The 21,784-nt window shown below is 56.4% G+C and overlaps 1 protein-coding gene across 1 annotated transcript in view; it reads left to right on the top strand.

Moving 5' to 3' along the window:
* DNAH17 (dynein axonemal heavy chain 17) overlaps positions 1-21,784 on the top strand; it is a 71,715-nt gene that overhangs the window by 8,384 nt on the left and 41,547 nt on the right. Inside the window, exons 11-34 of the mRNA XM_049768622.1 lie at positions 1,140-1,405; positions 2,053-2,248; positions 3,681-3,827; positions 5,745-5,853; positions 5,968-6,071; positions 6,575-6,715; positions 7,961-8,104; positions 9,139-9,321; positions 9,756-10,010; positions 11,173-11,342; positions 11,452-11,674; positions 12,225-12,341; positions 12,438-12,524; positions 12,807-12,959; positions 13,686-13,934; positions 15,570-15,692; positions 15,863-16,210; positions 16,304-16,395; positions 17,527-17,653; positions 18,138-18,290; positions 19,552-19,677; positions 19,781-19,888; positions 21,051-21,182; positions 21,302-21,462. Of these exons, the coding sequence (XP_049624579.1) occupies positions 1,140-1,405; positions 2,053-2,248; positions 3,681-3,827; positions 5,745-5,853; positions 5,968-6,071; positions 6,575-6,715; positions 7,961-8,104; positions 9,139-9,321; positions 9,756-10,010; positions 11,173-11,342; positions 11,452-11,674; positions 12,225-12,341; positions 12,438-12,524; positions 12,807-12,959; positions 13,686-13,934; positions 15,570-15,692; positions 15,863-16,210; positions 16,304-16,395; positions 17,527-17,653; positions 18,138-18,290; positions 19,552-19,677; positions 19,781-19,888; positions 21,051-21,182; positions 21,302-21,462 (3,914 nt within the window). The remainder of the gene's footprint in view (positions 1-1,139; positions 1,406-2,052; positions 2,249-3,680; positions 3,828-5,744; positions 5,854-5,967; positions 6,072-6,574; positions 6,716-7,960; positions 8,105-9,138; positions 9,322-9,755; positions 10,011-11,172; positions 11,343-11,451; positions 11,675-12,224; positions 12,342-12,437; positions 12,525-12,806; positions 12,960-13,685; positions 13,935-15,569; positions 15,693-15,862; positions 16,211-16,303; positions 16,396-17,526; positions 17,654-18,137; positions 18,291-19,551; positions 19,678-19,780; positions 19,889-21,050; positions 21,183-21,301; positions 21,463-21,784) is intronic.

Below are 21,784 nucleotides of genomic sequence, written 5' to 3'. Positions count from 1 at the left end.
CATTTGGGTGCTGGAAAGTCTGGCTTTCTGGGGTTCCCCTTCAGGGATCCTTCGGGGAGCAGTGAGGAAAGAGCAAGAACCGAGACTGTGCTCTGTGTGTGTGGGGCGGGGGGAGCTGTTTCTGCCACATCTCCAGACTGTGACCTGTGATAGTCGCACACACACAGACACACACACACACACACACACACACACACACACCGTGGTAGCCATGATGACATGCAGACATCCGGTCTACGTGCTTGCAGGGTCACACTGGCTTCTGCTGAGCGGAGGTCTGTGGGCAGGGCAAGGTCACCCTGCCAGGTGACCCTCACTGGGGCACTGAGGCACCTGGGCCCCAACACCCCTGCGGTTCTCGGAGGAGCTCCACTCATGGGTCCCCCATGCTGGGCTTGATCCTGTGCCGGCTTTAGTAGGACCCTGGTAGGATAAGTGGCAGAGGAACCCCAACCCCAGGAGGTAGAGCCGGGCCAGCTCAGGCCCCCAAGTCCTGCGCCTCAGTGAGGACCCATTGCCCACATGCCGTTTCCTCCAAGCCTCACAGTGTAGCCTCGTGCTGTGACCCCAAGTCATGGTCTGATTCGGGCAGGACCCGTCCTCCCCCTGCACTGTGCAGTGAACAAACTCATGTCCCCCCACTTCTCTGCTCCCAGAGGTGCAGCTCGGTGAGCCAGGCCACAGCCTTTCCTGCTGTGGAAGAGAAGTTGGGGGCCACAGCAGGCTTCAGAGCTGCCAGCAGGTCTCAGCCATGGAGGCTGCCTGCTGCTTCCCAGGGTGACATTGGAGGACTCGGCTCAGCTGAAGCTGGGAGTCCTGTGGAGGTTGCCATGGGATGGGCTTGTCCTTTCATGACTCACAGGCACTTGAGACTCAGGGACACCTACGGCTAAGAGGGGTCCCCCAGAGGTTGACGGTACCCTCAGAGTCTCCAGGAGGAATCTAACGTCCCCCAGGTCCCAGACCTTCAGGCTCTGGCTGGGGGCTGTCTTGGGGTCCCTTGTCCCTGAGCAGCCCTCTGGGAGTGCCTTCATCTTGTCTCCTGCCCAAATAAAGACATCCCCCGGCATGCTGGTCTCCCTCGGCCGGTCCTCAGGCTGGGAGTGCCTATCCACATCACATCTGTTCTGTTCCCCCAGATTCTGTACATGTGCGGAGGCCTCCTGGAGCGCCCCCTGATCCTCACCGAGGTGGTACCCCGCTACTCAGTGATGCTTAACATGCTCAACACGGAGCTGGACAACGCCAAGATCCTGTACGACGCCCAGGTGGACGCCTCGGCCACGGGCAACATCCCCCCCATCCACAAGAACATGCCCCCCATGGCCGGGCAGCTCAAGTGGAGCCTGGAGATGCAGGAGAGGCTGGAGGCCCCCATGAGGGACATTAAGGCCATTGACCACCCGTGAGTCCAGAGCAGGGACGGGCGCAGGAGGGGAGGTAAGGCAGGAGGGGCGGGAGGAGGAGGACGGGGAGGAGAGGGGGAAGGGAAGAGGGAAGAGAGGAGAGAGGAGAGGAGAAGGGAAGGGAGGAGGGAGAAGAGGAGGGAAGACAGGAAGAGAAGAGGAGGGAAGACTGGAGGGGGAGGAGGAGGGAAGGGAGGAGAGAGGCGAGGAGAGGGGAAGAGGGAAGGGAGAAGGGGAGCAGAGGGGAGAAGGAAAGGGAGAAGGGAGGAGGAGGAGAAAAGACTGGAGGGAGAGGAGGAGGGAAGGGAGAAGGGGAAGAGGAGGAGGAGAGGAGGGAGAGGAGAGGAGAGAAGGGAAGGGAGGAGGGAGGAGAAGAGAGACAACAGGAGGGATAGGAGGAAGGAAGACAGGAGGGAAGGGAAAAGGGAAGGGAGGGGAAGACAGGAAAGGAGGAAAAGGGAGGGAGGGAGGAGAGGAAGGAGGGGCGAATGGGTGGGTCATGTTTCCCCTTCTCAGAGGGTCCCCTGAGCCCCCCTCAGATCCCCAGCCATTGTTGTGGGGAAGACCTTTGCTAGTCTGGGGAGGAGCTGAGCCCCGGGGACATCCTGGCGTCCCTCTCGGTCCCATGTGACATGCGTGTGCTCAGGGCCATGTCCAGCGTGGAGGCGAAGCTCGTGTACAACAAGTACGAGGAGATGCTGGCGCTGCTGCAGCTGTACCGCGAGGGCGCCTACGCGCAGTGGGTGGAGCGCGTGGACGCCGACTGCCACTTCAACCTGGGCCAGCCCCTCATCCAGCGAGACCCCGCCACCAGGCTCATCCGCGTCAACTTCAGCAAGGCGGTGGGTGCCGGCATGTGCCCACAGGGAGACACTGCCAAGGAAAAGAAAGGGGAGACACAGCCCACCGCAGGGCAGACAGTGTCACCTTTGTGTTGGAGAGCAAAAAGGGGGTGCTGAGGCCGAGCAATGGCACAGCCAGTAGGCATTTGCTTTGCATGCGGTCTACCTGGATCCAACCCAGGTGGATCTCCGACATCCCATATGGTCCCCTGAGCATGCCAGGAGTGATTTCTTTTTTTGTTTTTGTTTTTGTTTTTGTTTTTGTTTTTGTTTTTTGGGCCACACCCGGCAGTGCTCAGGGGTTACTCCTAGCTGTCTGCTCAGAAATAGCTCCTGGCAGGCACGGGGGACCATATGGGACACCGGGATTCGAACCAACCACCTTTTGGTCCTGGATCGGCTGCTTGCAAGGCAAACACCGCTGTGCTATCTCTCCGGGCCCACCAGGAGTGATTTCTGAGTGCAGAGCCAGGCATAAGCCCTGAGTGCCGCTGGGTGTGGCCCAAAATTCTCCCCCCGAAAAAGAAAAGGGTGATACCCCAACAGCAGCTCCTGGGCCATAAAAGGGGGTGTGGGTGCTGCTTTGGTTAGAAGGGAGGCTGAGGTGGGATGAGCTTCTCAGACTTGGGGACCCTCTACTCTGAGCCCACAGCCCTGATTTCTGGGTTCCTTGTGGCCAGGCCTAGGGGACGGGGTGGAGCCTGGACTGACTGTGGGAAGATCAATCTCAGGGCTTCTTTGGGGTGATGTTCCCCCCCATGAATCAGGGGCTTGTGAGCAGCCATCAGGCTTGGGTGGACTTGAAGCATTTATAGGACCAAGACCCCAGCTCCAACTGAGCCGTGTCCTAAATTTGGGCCTTTGCGGGGCTGGGGTGACCCTGGCAGCCCCTCGGTGCCACACTGCTGGGTCTGATCAGCTCTAAGAGTGGCCCCTCTGGAAGAGGGATTCCGGTTGGGTACAGAAATAGGCCCAGCACCCGTGTGTGTGTGTGTGTGTGTGTGTGTGTGTGTGTTTCGTCCCAGGCTTCCCTGTAGACAGGAGGAGGGCAGAATGCAGACCCCCCCCCAGTCTCTATGTGCCAATCTCAATGTTGGGGTGAGGGGGAGCTGAGCCACAGTCCTGGGTGCTGGGGAGATGAGGGAGATGTGGCAAGAACCCTGCAGGGTGGGCTGGCAGCAGTGAGGGTGCGGGTGTCTGGAACCTGAAATCTGCTGGGATAGGATGGGGAGGGAGCAGGCAGCCTCAAAGCCTTTGTCCACCCGCCTGGGACACCCTCAAGATTCTGCCTCCTGCCCAGGGAGCAGGTGCTGCCTGGCTCAGCCGGGACCCAGGCGGGTCCAGGTGTCGGGGTGCCAGCGTGGAAGCGCTGCCCCAGGGTGGCCAGGCGGTGGTGGGAGGTGCTGATGCTGACTCAGCGTGCTGTGCACAGCTGGTGGCGGTGCTGCGCGAGGTGAAGTACCTGGTGTCACAGCAGCAGAAGGAGATTCCCCTCAGCGCCGAGGGCCTCTATGTCCAGAAAGAGACTTTCCGGAAGTTCGTGGGCAACCTGGAGCTCATTGTCAGCTGGTACAACGAGGTGCGTGCCTGCCCCGCCCGCTGCTCTGCACCCCAATATCTGCTGTGAGGCAGAGTGGTCAAGGGCTAGGGATGTTCTAGAGCCAGGTGGAGCACCCGGTGTTGGGCCTGTGTGAACACCCCATGGCTATGCCGCCTGGGACTTGACTGCGTCTCTGGGCCATGACTCCTGCCAGCTTTAGTTTCTTGATGGAGCAGACAGTCTGGGCCCAAGACACCCTTAACACCATCTGTGATTTCTGATCTCTAAAAAATATGTTCTATGGAGGCTAGAACGATACTAGTACAGTGGGGAGGGCGTTTGCCTTGCATGCAGGTGACCTGGGTTCAATCCCCAGCATCCATAGGGTCCCCCAAGAATGCCAGGAATGATATCAAGTGCAGAGCCAGGAAGAACCCTTAAGTGCCACAGGATATGGCTCAACTTCCCCATAATTTTTCTGGGAGCCAGAGAGATAATACAGTGGTTAGGGTGTTTAACCGGGCATGATTTTTGGAGCTCTATATGCCAGTACCCCACCAAAAGTGATCCCTGAGGAATAAGCCCAAGCAATGCTGGGTGTGGCTTGAAAACTTTTTATTTTTATTTTGTTTGTTTTGTTTTGGGGCCACACCCGGTGATGCCCAGGGGTTGCTCCTGGCTATGCACACAGAAATCACTCCTGGCTTGGAGAGGGACGCCGTGGGACCGAACCATGGTTTGTTCTAGGCTTTCACGGGCAAGGCAGACTCCTTACCCCTTGCGCCACTGCTCTGGCCCTCAAAATTTTAATTTTATTTTTTAAATATCTTTATTTAAACATCTTGATTACAAATATGATTATAGTTGGGTTTCAGTCATATAAAGAACACCCACCTTCACCAGTGCAACATTCCCATCACCAATGAAAATTTTATTTTATTTATTATTTTTTTGAAAAAAAGTTATTTTTAATTAAATAATTTAGGAGGCTTCCCAAGTGGTGTTGAGGAGACCTGGGGATTCCTACTGGTGCTTCTTGTCCAAAGGGAGATTCAGTGTGAGGCATGAGGGAGGCTGAGCTTCCCAGTGCTCACGGTGATGCCCTGTCCAATCTTCTAGTCCATATGGTTCCTTTCCTGAGACTCTTAGTCCAGGCTGGACCACAAGCTCTGCTCCAGCCTTCCGCACTTGGGGAATTTCCTTCTGTCTTATGCTACCATGTGGCTAAGGAAGAGTTTTGCTTGGTTTGGTTTGGTTTGGAGGCATCACCTGTAGCTGCTCAGGGCTCACTCCTTTATCAGGGATGACTCCTGATGGGTTCAGGGGACCCTGTGTAGTTCCAGGGATCGAACCCAGGTTGGCCATGTGCGGGAAGTGCTTCCCCACTGTGCTATCACTCAAGCCCTAAGAAAGAATCAAGGGGGCTGAGTGATAGCACAGTGGTAAGGCACTTGCCTTGCACATGTTAACCTAGGACGGACCGAAGTTTGATCCCCCATCATCCCATATGGTCCCCCAAGCCAGGAGCAATTTCTTAGTGCATAGCCAGGAGTAACCCCTGAGCATCACCAGGTATGGCCCAAAAACAAACAAACAAACAAAAAACAATAACAAAAACAAGAAAGAGTCAAGTGTGCACAGATCGTTGGTGAAAAGGACCATCTCAACAGTAGAGATGTCCAGGAGTTACAACAATTGCCTTGCACCCCCCCCCCCACCGTCAGTCAGTCTCCGCCATGGCATAGGGACTCTGAGCACCACCATGTCTCACTCCTGAATTCAGAGCCAGGAGTAAGCCCCTTAGCACCATTGGGCTTGACTCCCAAACTGAAAATTGCCCCTACAAGTTGAGGCGGTCCTCCCCACCAAGACCCGATTGAGGGAAAAGTCCATGAGAGGGAGTGTGATGGGTGGGCACTCTAGAAAGCAGGGCTTGGAGCAGGGCTGTGCCCTCAGATAAACAACACGGTGATCGGGGTGGAGTATCCGCTCATCAAGGCCGAGCTGGAGGCCATCGACGTGAAGCTGCTGAGTGCCGAGACCACGCTCTTCTGGAACGGGGAAGGTAGGTGCCACGCCCATCTGTCTGCCCATCTGCCTGGCCATCAGCCAAGGGAATGGTGGGTAAGTCTGGCCCTGGGGCTTTCTCAGCATCCCGGGGTGGCCTTCTGCCCTCCAGGTGTCTTTGAGTACATTCAAGAGATGCGGGAAATTCTATACACCTTGCAGAACAGGGTGCAGAAGGCCAAGCAGAACATCGAGGGGATTTCTCAGGCCATGCAGGTGAGGCAGGATGGGGTGAGTGCACCCCAGGACCTCCAGTCCTGGCAGGAAAAGACCTGAGTCTGGGGGTTGATGTGGGCTCTGTTTTATCAGACTCACAAATATGAGGGGTACTCAGAAGGGTGTGTGTGTGTGTGTGTGTGTGTGTGTGTGTGTGTGAGAGAGAGAGAGAGAGAGAGAGAGAGAGAGAGAGGGAAGGAGGAAGGGAGGGAGGGAGGGAGAGGGAGAGACTCACGGGTCTGCAGGTGTTTTCAGTCCTATGTGGGGCTCAAGCATTTGGGGGCTCGCAGATGTGCAAAGGTTCCTTGGTGAAGAGATGTGGGGCTCCCCCTCCCTTATCTTCCCCTGCCTGCTTCTTGGCCATGTGCTCCCCAATATCTGTTCCAGTTCTTCCCACCTGGGGCTTCCTGCCAGGGACCCCTTTACCTGCCTGGACACTAGGGACTCCTCCCTCCACCATAGCTCAGACTTCCAGCCACACTCGGGTCCCCTGCCTCTCACAGGAGTGGGCGGCGAACCCCCTGTTCGAGAGGAAGGACGGCAAGAAGGAGGCACTGCTGGACCTGGACGGGAGGGTCGTGAACCTCACCAAACGCTACATGGCCATCAAGGAAGCCGGCGTGCGGATCCAGGCCATGGTGCAGGTGAGCCTGGAGGGGTCCCAGCCCTGGGTCTGTGCACTGACCTTCCTGGCAGGCGGCCGCCTTAACGGGGGGACAGGCACCCCACAAATTCCACAGCTGCCAACTCTGTTCTCTCCAAGGCCCCGAGTTTGTTTCCAGGGATGAGCTGTGGGAACAAGCTCTGTAAATGTGTGAAAGTGTGAGTGACTGTGTGCGTGAATATGGGTGTGTGAGTGTGTGTGTGTGTGTGTGTGTGTGTGTGTGTGAGTTTGTGAGTGTGCTGGGCGGTGTCTGCCTGTGAGCGTGTCCTCCTGGGTTTCCATCTGTGAGCATGAGGCACCCTCATGTGAGCATGGGGACAGATGTGCTTTTTTGACCTGGGTGGGCCTGCAGGCATGTGGGTGGGGTGAAGCCTTGCAGGGTTCCAGATGCCAACCCTGGCTCCCTAATGTTGAGATTGCTTGTTTCTTTCTTTCATTTTTTTTTTTTTGTCTTTGGATCACACCAGCAGCACTCAGGGGTTACTCCTGGCTCTGTGCTCAGAAATGGCTCCTGGCAGGCTGAGGGGACCATATGGGATGCCGGGATTTGAACCACCGTCCTTCTGCATGCAAAGAAAATGCCTTACCTCCATGCTATCCTCCAGCCCCGAGATTGCTTATTTCTAAAGCCCATATGGGTGTGTTGGGGAGACCCTGTGTCACCCCAGAAACAAAGACCTCTTTCTTGAGGTCAAGACATTACCAGAGACTTTGGGGACTGCCCGGTGTGAGTCCTGGGTGCAGAAGAGGGGCAACAGGATCACTAAGTTGATTGGGACAGGACAGACCCAGTAAAAGGGCTGCTGAAGGATGCACCTGAGATTGATGTGGGGGTATCCATGGGGGGCTTTTGTGTGCAGTGTCTGTGAACTGAACCCAAAAGGTTTCACAGCCAAAAAAGAAAAAGAAAAGGGGCCAGAGAGATAGCATGTAGGTAAAGTGTTTGCCTTGCATGCAGAAGGTCAGTGGTTCAAATCCCGGCATCCCATATGATCCCCTGAGCCTGCCAGGAGCAATTTCTGAGCATAGAAATTTCCGAGCATAGCACTGCCGGGTGTGATACAAAAACCAAAAAAAAAAAGTTTCACAGGAGCCAGACCCAGTGTGACCAGGAGAAGGTGGCCAGTGGCACTGAGAGTTCCCAGAACACCCACATGGGGGTGCCAATGAACCCCAAGATGAACAGCGGTGTGAGGCCGGCTCATGGTGCCGCTGGTGCTTGCAGGAAAACGCAGGGCTGTTCCGGGCAGACACAGTGTCGGCATCCTGGAAGGAGTATGTGGGCTACATCGACAGCATGGTCCTGGAAGGCCTGGACTCCTTCATTCGCAAGTCCCTCAGCTACCTCAACGACAACATGGCCTTTCATGTGAGTCGGCCAGACAGTCTTCGTGCCTGAAAGTGTTCCCTCCAACCAGGAACCTCTTCACCCTGGCAGTCCCAGACTAGCCCCAAGGAAAGGTTGGCAGAGTCCCGCCATGCCCAGTGCCACTCCTCTCACAGACCCACCAAGCCCTCAAGACTCATCCCCCCCCCCCCCAGTGCTCTTTCCAAGCACCATGCAGTGGTGACACCATATATTCAGTCCCAGGTGGCTGTGTTGAGAAATATCCTGACTTTTGAGTAGTCTCAGAAGCCTCAGTATGGTGGGGTTGTGCCTCCAGCACCAAGTGGCCGACTGGCCCTCCCAAGCACATGGGCCATCAGGGGAACCCAGCAAAGGATATATGGCTGCATCATGTGCCCCTTTAGGCCAAGGAAAGTTCTGGAAAACCCCGGGGTTCCTTGTGTCAGGCTGAGGTTTTTTTTGTTTGTTTGTTTTTGTTTTGGGCCACACCCGGCAGTGCTCAGGGGTTCCTCCTGGCTGTCTGCTCAGAAATAGCTCCTGGCAGGCACGGGGACCATATGGGACACCGGGATTCGAACCAACCACCTTTGGTCCTGGATCGGCTGCTTGCAAGGCAAACGCCGCTGTGCCATCTCTCCGGGGCCCGAGGCTGAGGTTTTGATGACTCGCACATGCAACCCTGAGTCAGGCCCTGTGCAAAATTGCATGGGACTTGCATCTGCAGAAACTACCGTGGCTGAGCTTGCCCTGGGTGCGCTGTTGTGATGAAAATCCCTGGGGTGTTGGAAGTCATCATGGGCGGAAGTCGTGACCTCCAAGATCTCATAAATGCTGCTGTGTCCCTCACCCCCCAGCAGGGCAGACAGGCCATGAGCGCCTGTGCCTCAGTCCTGTGTCCTCTCTGGAACACTGGAGGCCAGGCCTTCACACCAGGCCACACCCGCGGGATCTGGTCTGCTGCAACAAGGTCATGGCTCTTGACTCTGGGATTCCCGGAGCGGAACTCTCTGCCCCGGGGCAGGTGTGGTCGTGATTGGCTATGGCTCCCCTGGCAGGAGGGCATGTCACCGCTGTTCGAGGTCCGCATGGAGCTGGGCGAAGAAGGCCTGACCTTCAACCCGTCGCTGGAGGTGGGCGCCAACCAGGGCTTCCTGGAGCTTTTGGAGGGTCTGGTCAATGACATCTACAATGCTGCCAAGCTCATCCCACGACTGGCCAAGGGCAAGTTCAGCTACAAGGTGAAGTTTCCAGCAGGCCCTGCACACCCCACTCCTCGCCCGGCCCTGTAACTACAGGGGTGGGGAGTGGGGGAAGTACAACCCAGCTTCCTCCCCTCTGTCTCCCTCTTCCTCTTTCTCCTTCCCTCCCTGCCACAGTGTCACCAGAAATTCAGAAGGTCCCGCCCTGACCCTGCCAACTCTTCCTCCTCCTCCCTGCACACTAACCCCCGGACAGGGCCAAGAGGTGCCAGGCTGTGACCCTTGGCCTCATGAGCCTTGTGTCCCTGCCGGCATGGCCACACAGGTGCTGAGTGTGGTGGGATGGGACAAGACATGTCCCCCAGGGGTCTCTGCAGATGGGCCGAGGGCCCCACTTCCTGGGCCCTGTGCGGGGTACCCAGGAAAGCGGGAAACCAATGCGGTGTCCCCCTCGGCTGGCTGGCGCCTCGCAGACAGACCTGGAGGACCTCACAGACCTCATTGACATACGGGAGGAGCTGTCCAACCTGGTGCTGAGCGCCATGAAGGAGGCCGAGGAGTACCAAGACTCGCTGGAAAAGTACTCATACCTGTGGCTGGATGACCCGCAGGAGTTCATGAGAAATTTCCTCACCTATGGGCGTGCTGTGACGGCTGAGGAGCTGGAGGGCCGGCCCGAGGACAGCATCCCCAAGTCGCCGCCCACCCTGAATCAGTTCCAGGAGCAGGTATGGCTTCCAGCACCTTGAAGAGACGCCCCCTCCCCTTGGCAGGTCCCACAAACTGTGCCCTCCAGTCAGGTTTCCCAGTCCCTCTGGTCAAACCAGGAGACCAGGCACAGCTGCCACTGCGAAGGTGGTGGGATGTTGGACCGATCCAAAGGTGCTTCAATCGAATGAGTATAAGCACCACTAAAGAAGGCTCATCCTGGGGCCAGAGTGAAAGCACAGTGGTAGGGTGTTTGCCTTGCATGCAGGCAAACCAGGACAGACCCGGGTTTGATCCCCAGTATCCCATAAGGTCCCAGAGCCTTCCAGGATCAACTTCTGAGCACAGAGTCAGTAATAACCCCTGAGCACAGCCAGGTGTGTCCCCCTAAAAAAAAAGCATTATCCTGAATAGAATGAAGACTGGTAATTCTAACAGTGGGGCTCAGTCCTGGAGGGGGGTTCCTTTCAGACTATGCTACATGGGTAAACACATTATCCAAGCCATGTTACACACACAGGCCCCAACTGCGCAGGAGCCAGCAGACGGGGTGAAGCAGACACTGAGACAGGTCCTTCGGGTTTGGGTCCCTCACGCAAGGGAGCTGGACAGGCCCTGTGGACCCGGGTCTAACCCCACAACTGTCGGCTTCCTGGCATAAATGGTTGGGGTAGATAGTCCCTGAGCCCTCCACCCACTGGAGATGTGGGAGGTGGTTTGCACAGCAATACGCGATCCTGGGACAGGAAAACACACCCCGAGGGGACCTATTGGGACAGCCCCCAGACAGGCACGTCCTATTGCCCTCAGGACAGCTCCTGAAGGGGAGGGGGCTGCTGGGGGTCACTCTGAGCCTTGAAACCCTGGAATCTCCACCTTTTGGGGGAATTTTTGTTTTTGGAGTCACACCCAGAAGTAAGTGCTCAGGAGTTACTCCTGGCTCTGCACTCAGAAATCACCCCTGGCAGGCTCTCAGGACCATATGGGATACTGGGGATTGAACCAGAGTCCATCTGAGATTGGCTGTGTGCAAGGCAAATGCCCTACCACTGTGGTATAGCTCCAGCCCCTGGAATCTTCATCTTCTTCTTCCTGAGTCCTCCAACCCCTGGTTCAGCCTGGGACCCCTGTGATGCTGGTGGCGGGACGCGGTGGCCAAGTGTGACTGTGGCGTCTCTGCAGATCGACTCGTACGAGAAGATCTATGAGGAAGTGTCCAAGTTAGAGAACACCAAGGTTTTCCATGGCTGGCTGCAGAGCGACTGCCGGCCCTTCAAGCACGCTCTGCTCAACACCATCCGCCGCTGGAGCCTCATGTTTAAGCAGCATCTCAGCGACCATGTCACCAACAGGTGGGTCCGAGGAGGGGCTGTGGGAGCAGGCCAGGGAACCCCAGGGAAGCAGGTTCTCCAGCCACCTCCTCCCCATCACCACTGCTTCCCCTCCCTCCTCCCACCACAGCCTTGCGGACTTGGAGAACTTCATGAAGGTGGCCCGGGCGGGCCTGAAGAAGCCCATCAAGGAGGGTGACTATGACGGGTTAGTGGAGGTCATGGGTCACCTGATGAAGGTCAAGGAGAGGCAGGTGGCCACAGACCACATGTTCGAGCCACTGAAACAGACCATCGAGCTGCTGAAAACCTATGGGGAGGACATGCCCGAGGAGGTGCACTTGAAGCTGCAGGTGGGCCCCGGGCACGGGGTGAAGGGAGCAGAGAGGGGGACCCCTGGATGCTTTGTAATCTATTAGTTGGGCCTTTGTCAGGCGGACCCCGCGGCAAGGGAAGGTTCTGGGGAAATGGGGCACCATAGCCAAGAAGAGTACATGCCAGAGTGTCCCTGCAAACATATATACAGGTCTTGACATACGTCTCAGTGTGTCCCGACAAACACATATGCAGACACAGTCCCCAAGTTCCATACGAGAAGTGTGTAGCCACAGACACGCACACACAGCACCCTCACTGGACTCCCTACATGTATGTGCACACCTGTAGCACATAGCAACCCACCTGGCACACGCATGACTGCAGCGCACTTGTGTGCAGACATGTAGTACCTAGCTCCCATGTACACAAGAGGTTGGAGCCAGGAGCACAGGTGCACGGGGCCAGCTCTGGTCACGCAAAAGGCCAGGTTCTGCCTCCAGGTGGGGCATGGAGCTATCGGCCACTAAGGGGTACACACAGGGCAGTGGGGGAGGGAGTGAAAGGCATGACCGTGGCCTTCTGCAGGAGCTGCCTGAGCAGTGGACGACCACCAAGAAGCTGGCCATCCAGGTGAAGCAGAACGTGGCGCCGCTGCAGGCCAACGAGGTCAGCATCCTCAGGCGCAAGTGTCAGCAATTCGAGGTAGGCTACCTGCACCCCCGGCCCGTCATCCGAACCCGTGCCCTGGCCCACCGCCAACCACTGGAGCCTGAGCACCTCTTCCATGCTGCCCCACAGGTGAAGCAGCAGGAGTTCCGAGAGAAGTTCCGGGAGGAAGCCCCCTTCTCCTTCAGCAGCCCCGAGCCCTACAAGGCCCTGAACAAGGTAGTGAGGGCAGGAGGCAGGAGGCCACCTTCGACTGCACCCAGGCTGCCCGGACCCCCTTTGCTTCTCTGAGGGTGCTCCATGGCACGGGTGGGGCCGCACCTGCGAGAAACAGGGTTCCACCCCCACAATAGGAGGGAATGGGGGTGGCTGGGACACCGGTGTTCTCTGGGTGATCTGGAGGGTCCATCAGGGTGGACCTGGGCCTGGGGGATAGGTGGAAGGATGCTGGGATGTGGGGGCAGCTCCGCCGAACTCACTCACTGCCCGCTCACCCCCCAGCAACAAAAGAGCATCGCAGCCATGAAGAGCAGCATGGAGGCGCTGCTCAAGTCAGGGAGTCTTTTCGAGGTGTCTGTCCCTGACTACAAGCAGCTCAAAGCCTGCCACAAGGAGATCTGCATGCTGAAGGAGCTATGGGACATGATCGTGCTGGTGAGCGACCGCCTGCCTGAGCGCGCCGGAGTTCTCCTCAGAACCCAAGGAGACAGTGGGGGGAGCTTGTTCCCTTACAAGAGGCATGCTTCCAGGGGACACTGGGAGGCCTTTGCTCTGAATGGGGCTCTAGGTCCGGAGCTCATCTTTGGTGGCAGTTCTGTAGGTTCTGCTCCGGTTGGCTCCTGGCTCTGCATTTCTCTCACTGGGGTCTTGCTTTTGTTTCGTTCCTGGCTCTGCGTCAGGGGCCATCCAGAGTTTGGGGGACTGTGCAGGGTGCTAGGGAGTGAAACTGAACAAGGACTCTGAAGGACAAGCCCCCGACCCACTGTACCCTCTCCCTGTCCCCAGCCTGGCCTTGAGAGGGTGAATGTCTCTCTGACCTCCTGCCTGGAAACCACGAATCTTCCTCAGGGTCGGGGGCCAGTTCCTTGCCCTGGAGTCTGGTCCCTTTGGCAGCCTTGTGCATTTGGGAGCTTGGCCACTTGGGGCATTTCAGAATCAAACTGGCTGGTGATTGGGGGACTTCCATGCCCTAGGTGCTCGCATTCAGTGTTGTCCTTGGGGTTCTCCTCTCTATGAGATGATGCTCCCAGGATGCCTCACTCATGGGATTACTGTCCAGCTCCGGCTACACTCAACATTTTAAGAGGGGTGGCAGGACCCCTCGGTCCCCTCCCTATCTGTCCACGGAGCCCCCCCAAGCCTGGCTGTCTCCCTCCGCAGGTCAACACGAGCATCGAGGACTGGAAGACCACCAAGTGGAAGGACATCAACGTGGAACAGATGGACATCGACTGCAAGAAGTTCGCAAAGGATGTGCGCTCCCTGGACAAGGAGATGAAGACCTGGGACGCTTTCGTGGGGCTGGATAACACTGTGAAGAACATGCTGACATCGCTGCGGGCTGTGAGCGAGCTGCAGAACCCTGCCATCCGCGAGCGCCACTGGCAGCAGCTCATGCAGGCCACACAGGTGGGCAGCGCCCGCCATTGGGCCCGGGCAGACAGAGGCCATGGTTCCTGGGCTCAGCCAGGTCCGCTGGGGCTGATGCTGATGCGGGCAAACTCCAGGGGCCTCTCTCTCGCACACACAAACACAGACATACATACACGTGAAGCAGAAGCCTCATGCCGCCATCCTGAGGGATCAGGGAGCACAGGTCTGGAAGCAAATGTCAACACAGGAAACAGTACAAACAGATTGAAGAGAATAAAACAGATTCTGGAAAATCCCACCACAAGCTTTCCTTCCGCTCATGAGCAAGAAATACCAACAGGCAGATAAATGGAAATGAAACAGAAAACAGTTTCTCCTTGAGACCCCCAGGTCTTTATTGGGAAGAGAAAGGGCACCCCCTAGGGTGAAGAACAGGTAGGGGTAGGGGACCAGTCCAGAGGTGACTTTTAGTCCATGAGTGATAAGCATCAGCGAAGAAGAATTATCTTGAATAGAATAAAAACTTGTTACTCAGACAGACACACACATAACACACAGACACACAAATACACACACATACACAGAGACCCAAATACAGACACACAGATATTCACAGATACACAGCAACAGAGAGGCAAAGAGACACAAATGCTCAGATACACTGACACATAGACACTCAGATACACACAGACACAAACAGACAGGTATACTCGGGTACACACACAGACACAGAGACACAGACATCAGATACACACAGACACACTTGTTGAATTCTCAGCTCCTGCCATCCTGAAACTCCTAGCATTTTTATCTTGGTTGGGGAGAAATGATCCCAGCTGGGGTGCTAAGGGGCCACTCAAGCTGGTGGACAGCTTCGACAGTCCTCTGTGAACCCCGAGAGCAGAGACCAGGGCCCAGCGTTCCCAGGAGGGGGCCCTCGAGAAAGGTGTGGACACAACCTCTATGCTGAAAGTGCCCCCAGCTGCCTGAGTCAGCAGAGTCCCAGGCTTCCCCACCAGGGTGCATGTCTCCCGTCATGGAAGGCGCTTATCCGGCGTGGATGGGGATCATGGATGGCACGAAGGGAGCATGTTCCCCCTGGGTGTCAGGTGTCCTGGGTGTGGCCTGGCCTACACAGGCAGCCAGGACCCAGACAGCAGGAGCACTGAGACCCACAACTCTGGCTGCTGCCTGTCGTGCTGGTACCTCCAGGGAGCACAAGATCTCAGCACGGTGGGACCCAGACCCCAACTTTCTCCTAAACATGGTCATTCATGGGGGGCAATTGCCAGGGATGTGTTTACCCTCTGTCCTTGCCGGCTCCTGGTTACATCAGCTAGGGAGTGACTCTATCCTGTGGCTGCATGCCAGGCGCTGCCTTTCCCCCAAAAAACCCAGCAGGCACTCATGGGTCGGCAGCTTCTAGGGGCTCCCAGAAGGCCCCGCTTGCTCCCCTCTGCCAGGCCAACACCCTTTTCTCTGATCACCCCCACCCTTGGATGCCCCTCACATAGCCCATGTGGCATGCCCAGCACCTGCCTTTTTGTGGGACCTTCTCAGGAGGCCCCCTGCTGAGGCATGTCAGGGAGAGGATCCGGGTCAGGGTTCTGGCTGTTCCCCGCAACATACCTCCCTGGCCCAGTGATCTCACAACCGTGTGCCCGTCCCCAGGTGAAGTTTGAAATGTCTGACGAGACCACCCTGGCCGACCTGCTGCAGCTCAACCTGCACCGTTACGAGGACGAGGTCCGCGGCATCGTGGACAAGGCGGTGAAGGAGTCAGGCATGGAGAAGGTGGGGCAGGCGTGGGGTCCGGCCGAAGTCAGGGAGCCCAGCCCTGGCAGAGCGTGCCTGGGGAGGAAAGCGGCTGCTGGCTCGTACTCCGTGTCCCCACGTCTCTGTGTCCCATCCCCGAAGTTCCTGGCACTGTTCTACTCAGGGCTGCAGACTCGTGTCCTCCACAGGTGCTGAAGGCCCTGGACAGCACCTGGTCCACCATGGTGTTTGAACACGAGGTGCACCCCCGCACCGGTGTCACCATACTCAAGTCAGATGAGGTGCTTGTGGAGACGCTGGAGGACAACCAGGTGCAGCTGCAGAACCTCATGATGTCCAAATACCTGTCGCACTTCCTGAAGGAGGTGACGAGCTGGCAGCAGAAGCTGTCGACAGCCGACTCGGTCATCTCCATCTGGTTCGAGGTGCAGCGGACCTGGAGCCACCTTGAGAGCATCTTTATCGGCTCCGAGGACATCCGCATGCAGTTGCCCGAAGACTCCCGTCTCTTTGACAACATCGACAGAGAATTCAAGGTGCGTGGTCGTGGAGGGGCCGTGCTCAAGATGCATGGCGGTGGTGGGGAAGGGTGGCCCACCTCGTGTCTTGGTAACCCCCACTCTAACCAGGCACTGATGGAAGATGCGGTGAAGACCCCCAATGTGGTGGAGGCCACCAACAAACCGGGGCTCTTTAACCAGCTAGAGAACCTGAAGAAGAGGTGAGTGCAGACCTCCCCTCTCTGGGGTCTGGATACCCCTGCTCCGGCCCTCCTGCCTTAGGAGAAGGAGCAGCAACTGCAAAGATGAGAATGCTCACTTGAGACAGTGTGAGGGCACAGCGGTGAAGGTGTTTGCCTGGCACTAGGCCAACTTGGGTTGGATCCCTGGCATCCCATAGGGCCCCGTCCCCTGAGCTTGCCTGGAATGATTTCTGAGCGTAGGAGGAACCCCTGAGTACCACCAGGTGTGACTCAAAAACCAAAAAAAAGGAAAGAAAATGGACTAAATGGGAGTTGTCTCAAACACCCTTGGCTGCAGAGTATAGTGAGGAGAAGGAAAAAACTGACTGGAAGAGTAGAAACACAAATATGAAAGGATGGGGACCAGGGGCCAAGCAGTTGGTGGTGTTAGGACAGAACCAAATATCCAAGCCAAAGGCAACAACAGTGGGGTCAAGAGACCCAAACTTTAACAATTGAAACTTAAAATGGGGACTGTTAAACTGGCTGGCTGGAGGGCTGGGGGTGGTGTTATGGGAAGCATTTGGGGAGCACTAGTGGTAGGATTGGGCCTGACTCATTGTATGTCTGAAATCCAACTGTGAAGGACTTTGTAAATCACAATGAAAACCATTGAAAAATAAAATTGAGTTTAAAAAAAGAAAGGAAAGAAGAAAATATTCCCTTGCACTGGTGACAGAAATACACACTAGTGAAGGGTTTTGGACATTGAAACTCAATCATGAACAACTTGGTAATGGTGTATCTCCCGATAATTTAATTAAATAATTTATTTATGGGGCCGGTGAGGTGGCGCTAGAGGTAAGGTATATGCCTTGCAAGTGCTAGCCAAGGAAAGACGGCGGTTCGATCCCTCGGCGTCCCATATGGTCCCCCCAAGCCAGGAGCAATTTCTGAGTGCTTAGCCAGGAGTAACCCCTGAGCATCAAACGGGTGTGGCCCGAAAAACAAAAAAAAAAAAAAACAGAAAACAAAAATAAATAAATAAATAATTTATTTATATAAAAATTAAAAATAATCATTTGGGGCCAGAGAGATAGCACAGCGGTAGGGTAGCCCACACCCTGCGGCCATCCCTGATAACACCCCTCTGTGCTTCCTTCTTCGCAGCTTGGCTGTGTGTGAGAAAGCATTGGCTGAGTACTTGGAGACGAAGCGTTTGGCCTTCCCCAGGTTCTATTTTGTGTCTTCTGCTGACCTCCTGGACATCTTGTCCAATGGCAATGACCCGGTGGAGGTAGGTAGCTGGGCAGCAGCACCAGCAACCGTTGGGCAGCCCTAGCTTCGGTGTTCCTAGCGTCACCCCCACATGGGCCATTGGGCAGCTCTGGCCCTCACATGATCCTGGAGCTGGAGGAAGCTACCACCATGCACCCCAAGAACCAAGGCACACCCCAGAATGGGTGGGAGTGGCTGTGTTTTCCTCTTTGTCATGAAGAACCTGAAATGTTGTGGGGACCTCAGCTTGGAGAAGGGACATGGAAGGGACACTGGTCTTCCAGAAGGGAGCAGACACCAGCCACTGATGTTCCAATCATGTCCCAACCATATCCTGCTCCTGCCCCACTCAGGTCCAGCCTCCAACCCTCCTGCCACCACCACTGTGGCTGGTCTGTGTGCGTCCATTCCATCTCTCAAGATAGACCATTGCTCCCCGAATGGAGAAAAGAAGCTTTTGGGAGCACATAACCCTCCCTCAAGCCTCTCGATGGTGTTCCCAGGTGAGCCGCCACCTGTCCAAGCTCTTCGACAGCCTGTGTAAGCTGAAGTTCCAGCTGGGGCCCGATGGCAAGGCTCTCAAGACAGGGCTTGGCATGTACAGCAAGGAGGACGAGTATGTGGCCTTCGACCAGGACTGCGACCTCTCGGGGCAGGTGCGCCAGACGGCATGGGACGCCCTCCTCCTTGCCCCAAAGTATCTCTGAGAGTAGATCCTGAGAGGGGCTGCCCAGGCCCCCTCCTTGCAGAGAAGCCTGCTGGGCCTGAGCAACTGCTGCACCATTCAGCCCAGAGGTAGCCTGACCATGTGGTTCACCACTTCTTCATAGCCTCCCAAGTCTGGCTCCTTTGGGATCACATAGGCTCCCAGTGCACTGACCACTGCTGACTAGCAGCCCCATCAATTCTGCTGAACCTGCCAGATAGTGGCTTCTGCTGGCACTGCTAGGGGCAGGCAGGGTGTGGCTCCTCACAGGGCAGAAAACCCAAGGGGCTGCCCAGGAGCACTGGGCAGGCTCCCGCCCAGAGGGCTCAGGCAGCTAAGAGCAGCCATAGCCACAGATGAGACAAGACATGTCCCCATTCTCTCCTCAGAACTCAGGGTCTGGTCACGCATGATGAGTCTGTCAAATTCCGAGACCCAACACGGAGCAGGGCAGGGCCATCACTGCAGTGAGTCCCACCTCAGCACTGGTCCAGTGGCTCAAACCTAGCTGGAGTTCTAGATCTTTCTCTAGATCCCCTCTACTCTGCTATGCACTGAGGCCCAAGGCTGAGGGAGGAGGCACAGAAGTGTGAATGCAGCACTTTTACTGCTCCATAAAAAACTCAGCATGGGGCTGGATACCTTAGCAAGAAGGGCATTTGCCTTGCATGTGGCCAATAGGGTTCGATCCCCAGCATCCCATAAAGTCCCCCGAGCCTGTTGGGAGTAATTCCTGAGCTCGGAGTCAGGAGTAACCCCTGAGTGCTGCCAAAAACAACAATAGCAAAAATAAAACTCAGCATGGTGCTGGTGACAGAGAGGATGAGAGTGGCTGTGGCGTGATCATGGCAGAGGTGGTGATGGTGTTCATCTGACAGTGGTCACATGGCGTCGGAGATAATGGTGACAGTGGTGACGGTGGCCATGTAGCAACAGAGATAAAGATGATGCCTGTGACAGTGTGACAATAACCATTAGGACATTGCTGAGGATCCAATGGGGCAGATGATGACAGCGGTCATTTGCTCATAGCCGACGACAGTGGTGATGTGGCTATTGCCAGTGTGGACAGTGTGATGGTGACGGAGATATTCTGACTGCTGATGGGGCTGGGGGTCCTGCTGATGGTCAGTCGTGGGCCGGTGATGGTGTTGGGGACAGCAGATGGCAGTCCATGTTTTCGGTCGCAAAGCTCCCTGTGGCCCTGGCAGGTGGAGGTCTGGCTGAACCGAGTGCTAGACCGGATGTGTGCTACGCTGCGCCATGAGATCCCAGAAGCCGTGGTGACATATGAGGAGAAGCCTCGAGAGCAGTGGATCTTCGATTACCCGGCCCAGGTGAGGTGGTGGGGATCCAGGGGGACGCAGCCCCACAGCAAACAGGCTGGGCTGCTGCTCTTCGGGGGCTCAGCACAGCACTGTGGGGCCCCTATATTTGCAGATCGCGCTCACATGCACGCAGATCTGGTGGACTACAGAGGTGGGCCTGGCGTTTGCCAGGTTGGAGGAGGGTTATGAAAACGCAATCAAAGACTACAACAAAAAGCAGGTGTGTGGTGTGGGCCCTGGGTCCCTCGGAGCATGGTAACCCATGGGGGTTGCCCTGCAGGATACTTTAGAAAGGAGAACCTGGACTTCTCTGCAAGCATTGTTTGTTGAATTCTTGCTTAGAAAAAAGTTTTTGTATTTTGTTTGTTTGTTTGGTTGGTTGGTTGGTTGGTTGGTTTTTGAGTCACACCTGGCATGGGCACTCAGGGATTACACCTGGTTCTGAGCTCAAAAGTCACTTCTGGCAGGCTCGGGGGACCATATGGGATGTCAGGATTCAAACCACCTTCTGTCCTGGGTTGGCTGCGTGCAAGGCAAACGCCCTATTGCTGTGCTACCTCTCTGGCCCCTTTTGCTTAGAAACTTAAAAGATTGGGGGTGGGGTTGTATATGGTTTTAGAACTACATCCCCATGGTGCTCAGGGTTACTCCTAGTTCTGAGCTCAGGACTCATTCCTGGTGGTGCTCAGGGGGCCCTAAGGGATGCCAGGGATAGAACTCAGGTTGGCAGCTGCAAAGCAAATGCCCTCTATGCTGTGTTATCAATCTGGCCCCAATTAAAGTTTTTTTTGTTGTTGGTGTTTTGTATTGTTTTGTTTTGGTTTGGTTTTTTGGTCACACCCGGTGGTGCTCAGAAGTTACCCCTGGTGGGCCCGGAGAGATAGCACAGCGGCGTTTGCCTTGCAAGCAGCCGATCCAGGACCAAAGGTGGTTGGTTCGAATCCCGGTGTCCCATATGGTCCCCCGTGCCTGCCAGGAGCTATTTCTGAGCAGACAGCCAGGAGGAACCCCTGAGCACCGCCGGGTGTGGCCCAAAAAACAAACAAAAAAATAATAATAATAAGTTACCCCTGGGTCTGCACTCAGGAGTCATTCCTGGAGGTGCTTGGGGGGTGCCCTATGGTATGCTGGGGATTGAGCCCAGGTTGCTTCCATGCAAAGCAAACACTCTATCCGCTGTGCTATCGCTCCAGGCCCCAATTAAAGTATTTTTTGGGATCACACCCAGCAGCGCTCAGGGGTTACTCCTAGCTCTATGCTCAGAAATCGCCCCTGGCAGGCATGGGGGACCATATGGGATGTGGGGAATTGAACCCGGGTCCATCCTGGGTCGGCCACATGCATGGCAAATGCCCTACCACTGTGCTATCGCTGGCCCCCAGATCAGCCAGCTGAATGCGCTCATCACGCTGCTCATCGGGAGCCTGAGCCCGGGTGACAGGATGAAAATCATGACCATCTGCACCATCGACGTGCACGCTCGGGATGTGGTGGCCAAGATGATCGTCGGGAAGGCGCGTGCAAAGGGCCTGGCCACAGCCCCCACCACTCCCTCCTGGAGACGCCCAGGGCGGGACGTGGGGCTCCCAAGGGCAGGAGGGCCGGCACCCACTGAGCGCACCCGGTCCCGCAGGTGGAGAGCTCGCAGGCCTTCACGTGGCAGTCGCAGCTGCGGCACCGCTGGGACGAGGAGAAGCGCCACTGCTTCGCCAACATTTGCGACGCGCAGATCCTGTACTCCTACGAGTACCTGGGCAACACGCCACGCCTCGTCATCACCCCACTCACCGACAGGTGCTTCCGCCCGACACCCCTCCACCCCTGCACACATTCACAAACTCACACACGCAGACACACACACACACACACACACACACACACACACACACGCTAAAGGATGGAAGACATGGGTCGGGGGCCCTGCACTGCACCTTTCCTCCCCCTCTGTGCTGTTCCTCTGAGGGGTCCCTGGGAATGTTTCCGGCACTGCCCACCATTGAGCTGGAGACTGAGCAGAGGGGGTCCTGCACGAATGCTTGGCTTCCCCCCACACATTCACAACTGAGCATGCACACGCACATGCATGCCCGACAGGTAGGAGCACCCCACATTCCCC

This window comes from Suncus etruscus, chromosome 1 (genome assembly GCF_024139225.1).
Source record: "Suncus etruscus isolate mSunEtr1 chromosome 1, mSunEtr1.pri.cur, whole genome shotgun sequence".
NCBI lineage: Eukaryota > Metazoa > Chordata > Mammalia > Eulipotyphla > Soricidae > Suncus > Suncus etruscus.
Note: the sequence above shows the minus strand (reverse complement) of the source record. Positions and strands in the feature narration are given on the sequence as shown.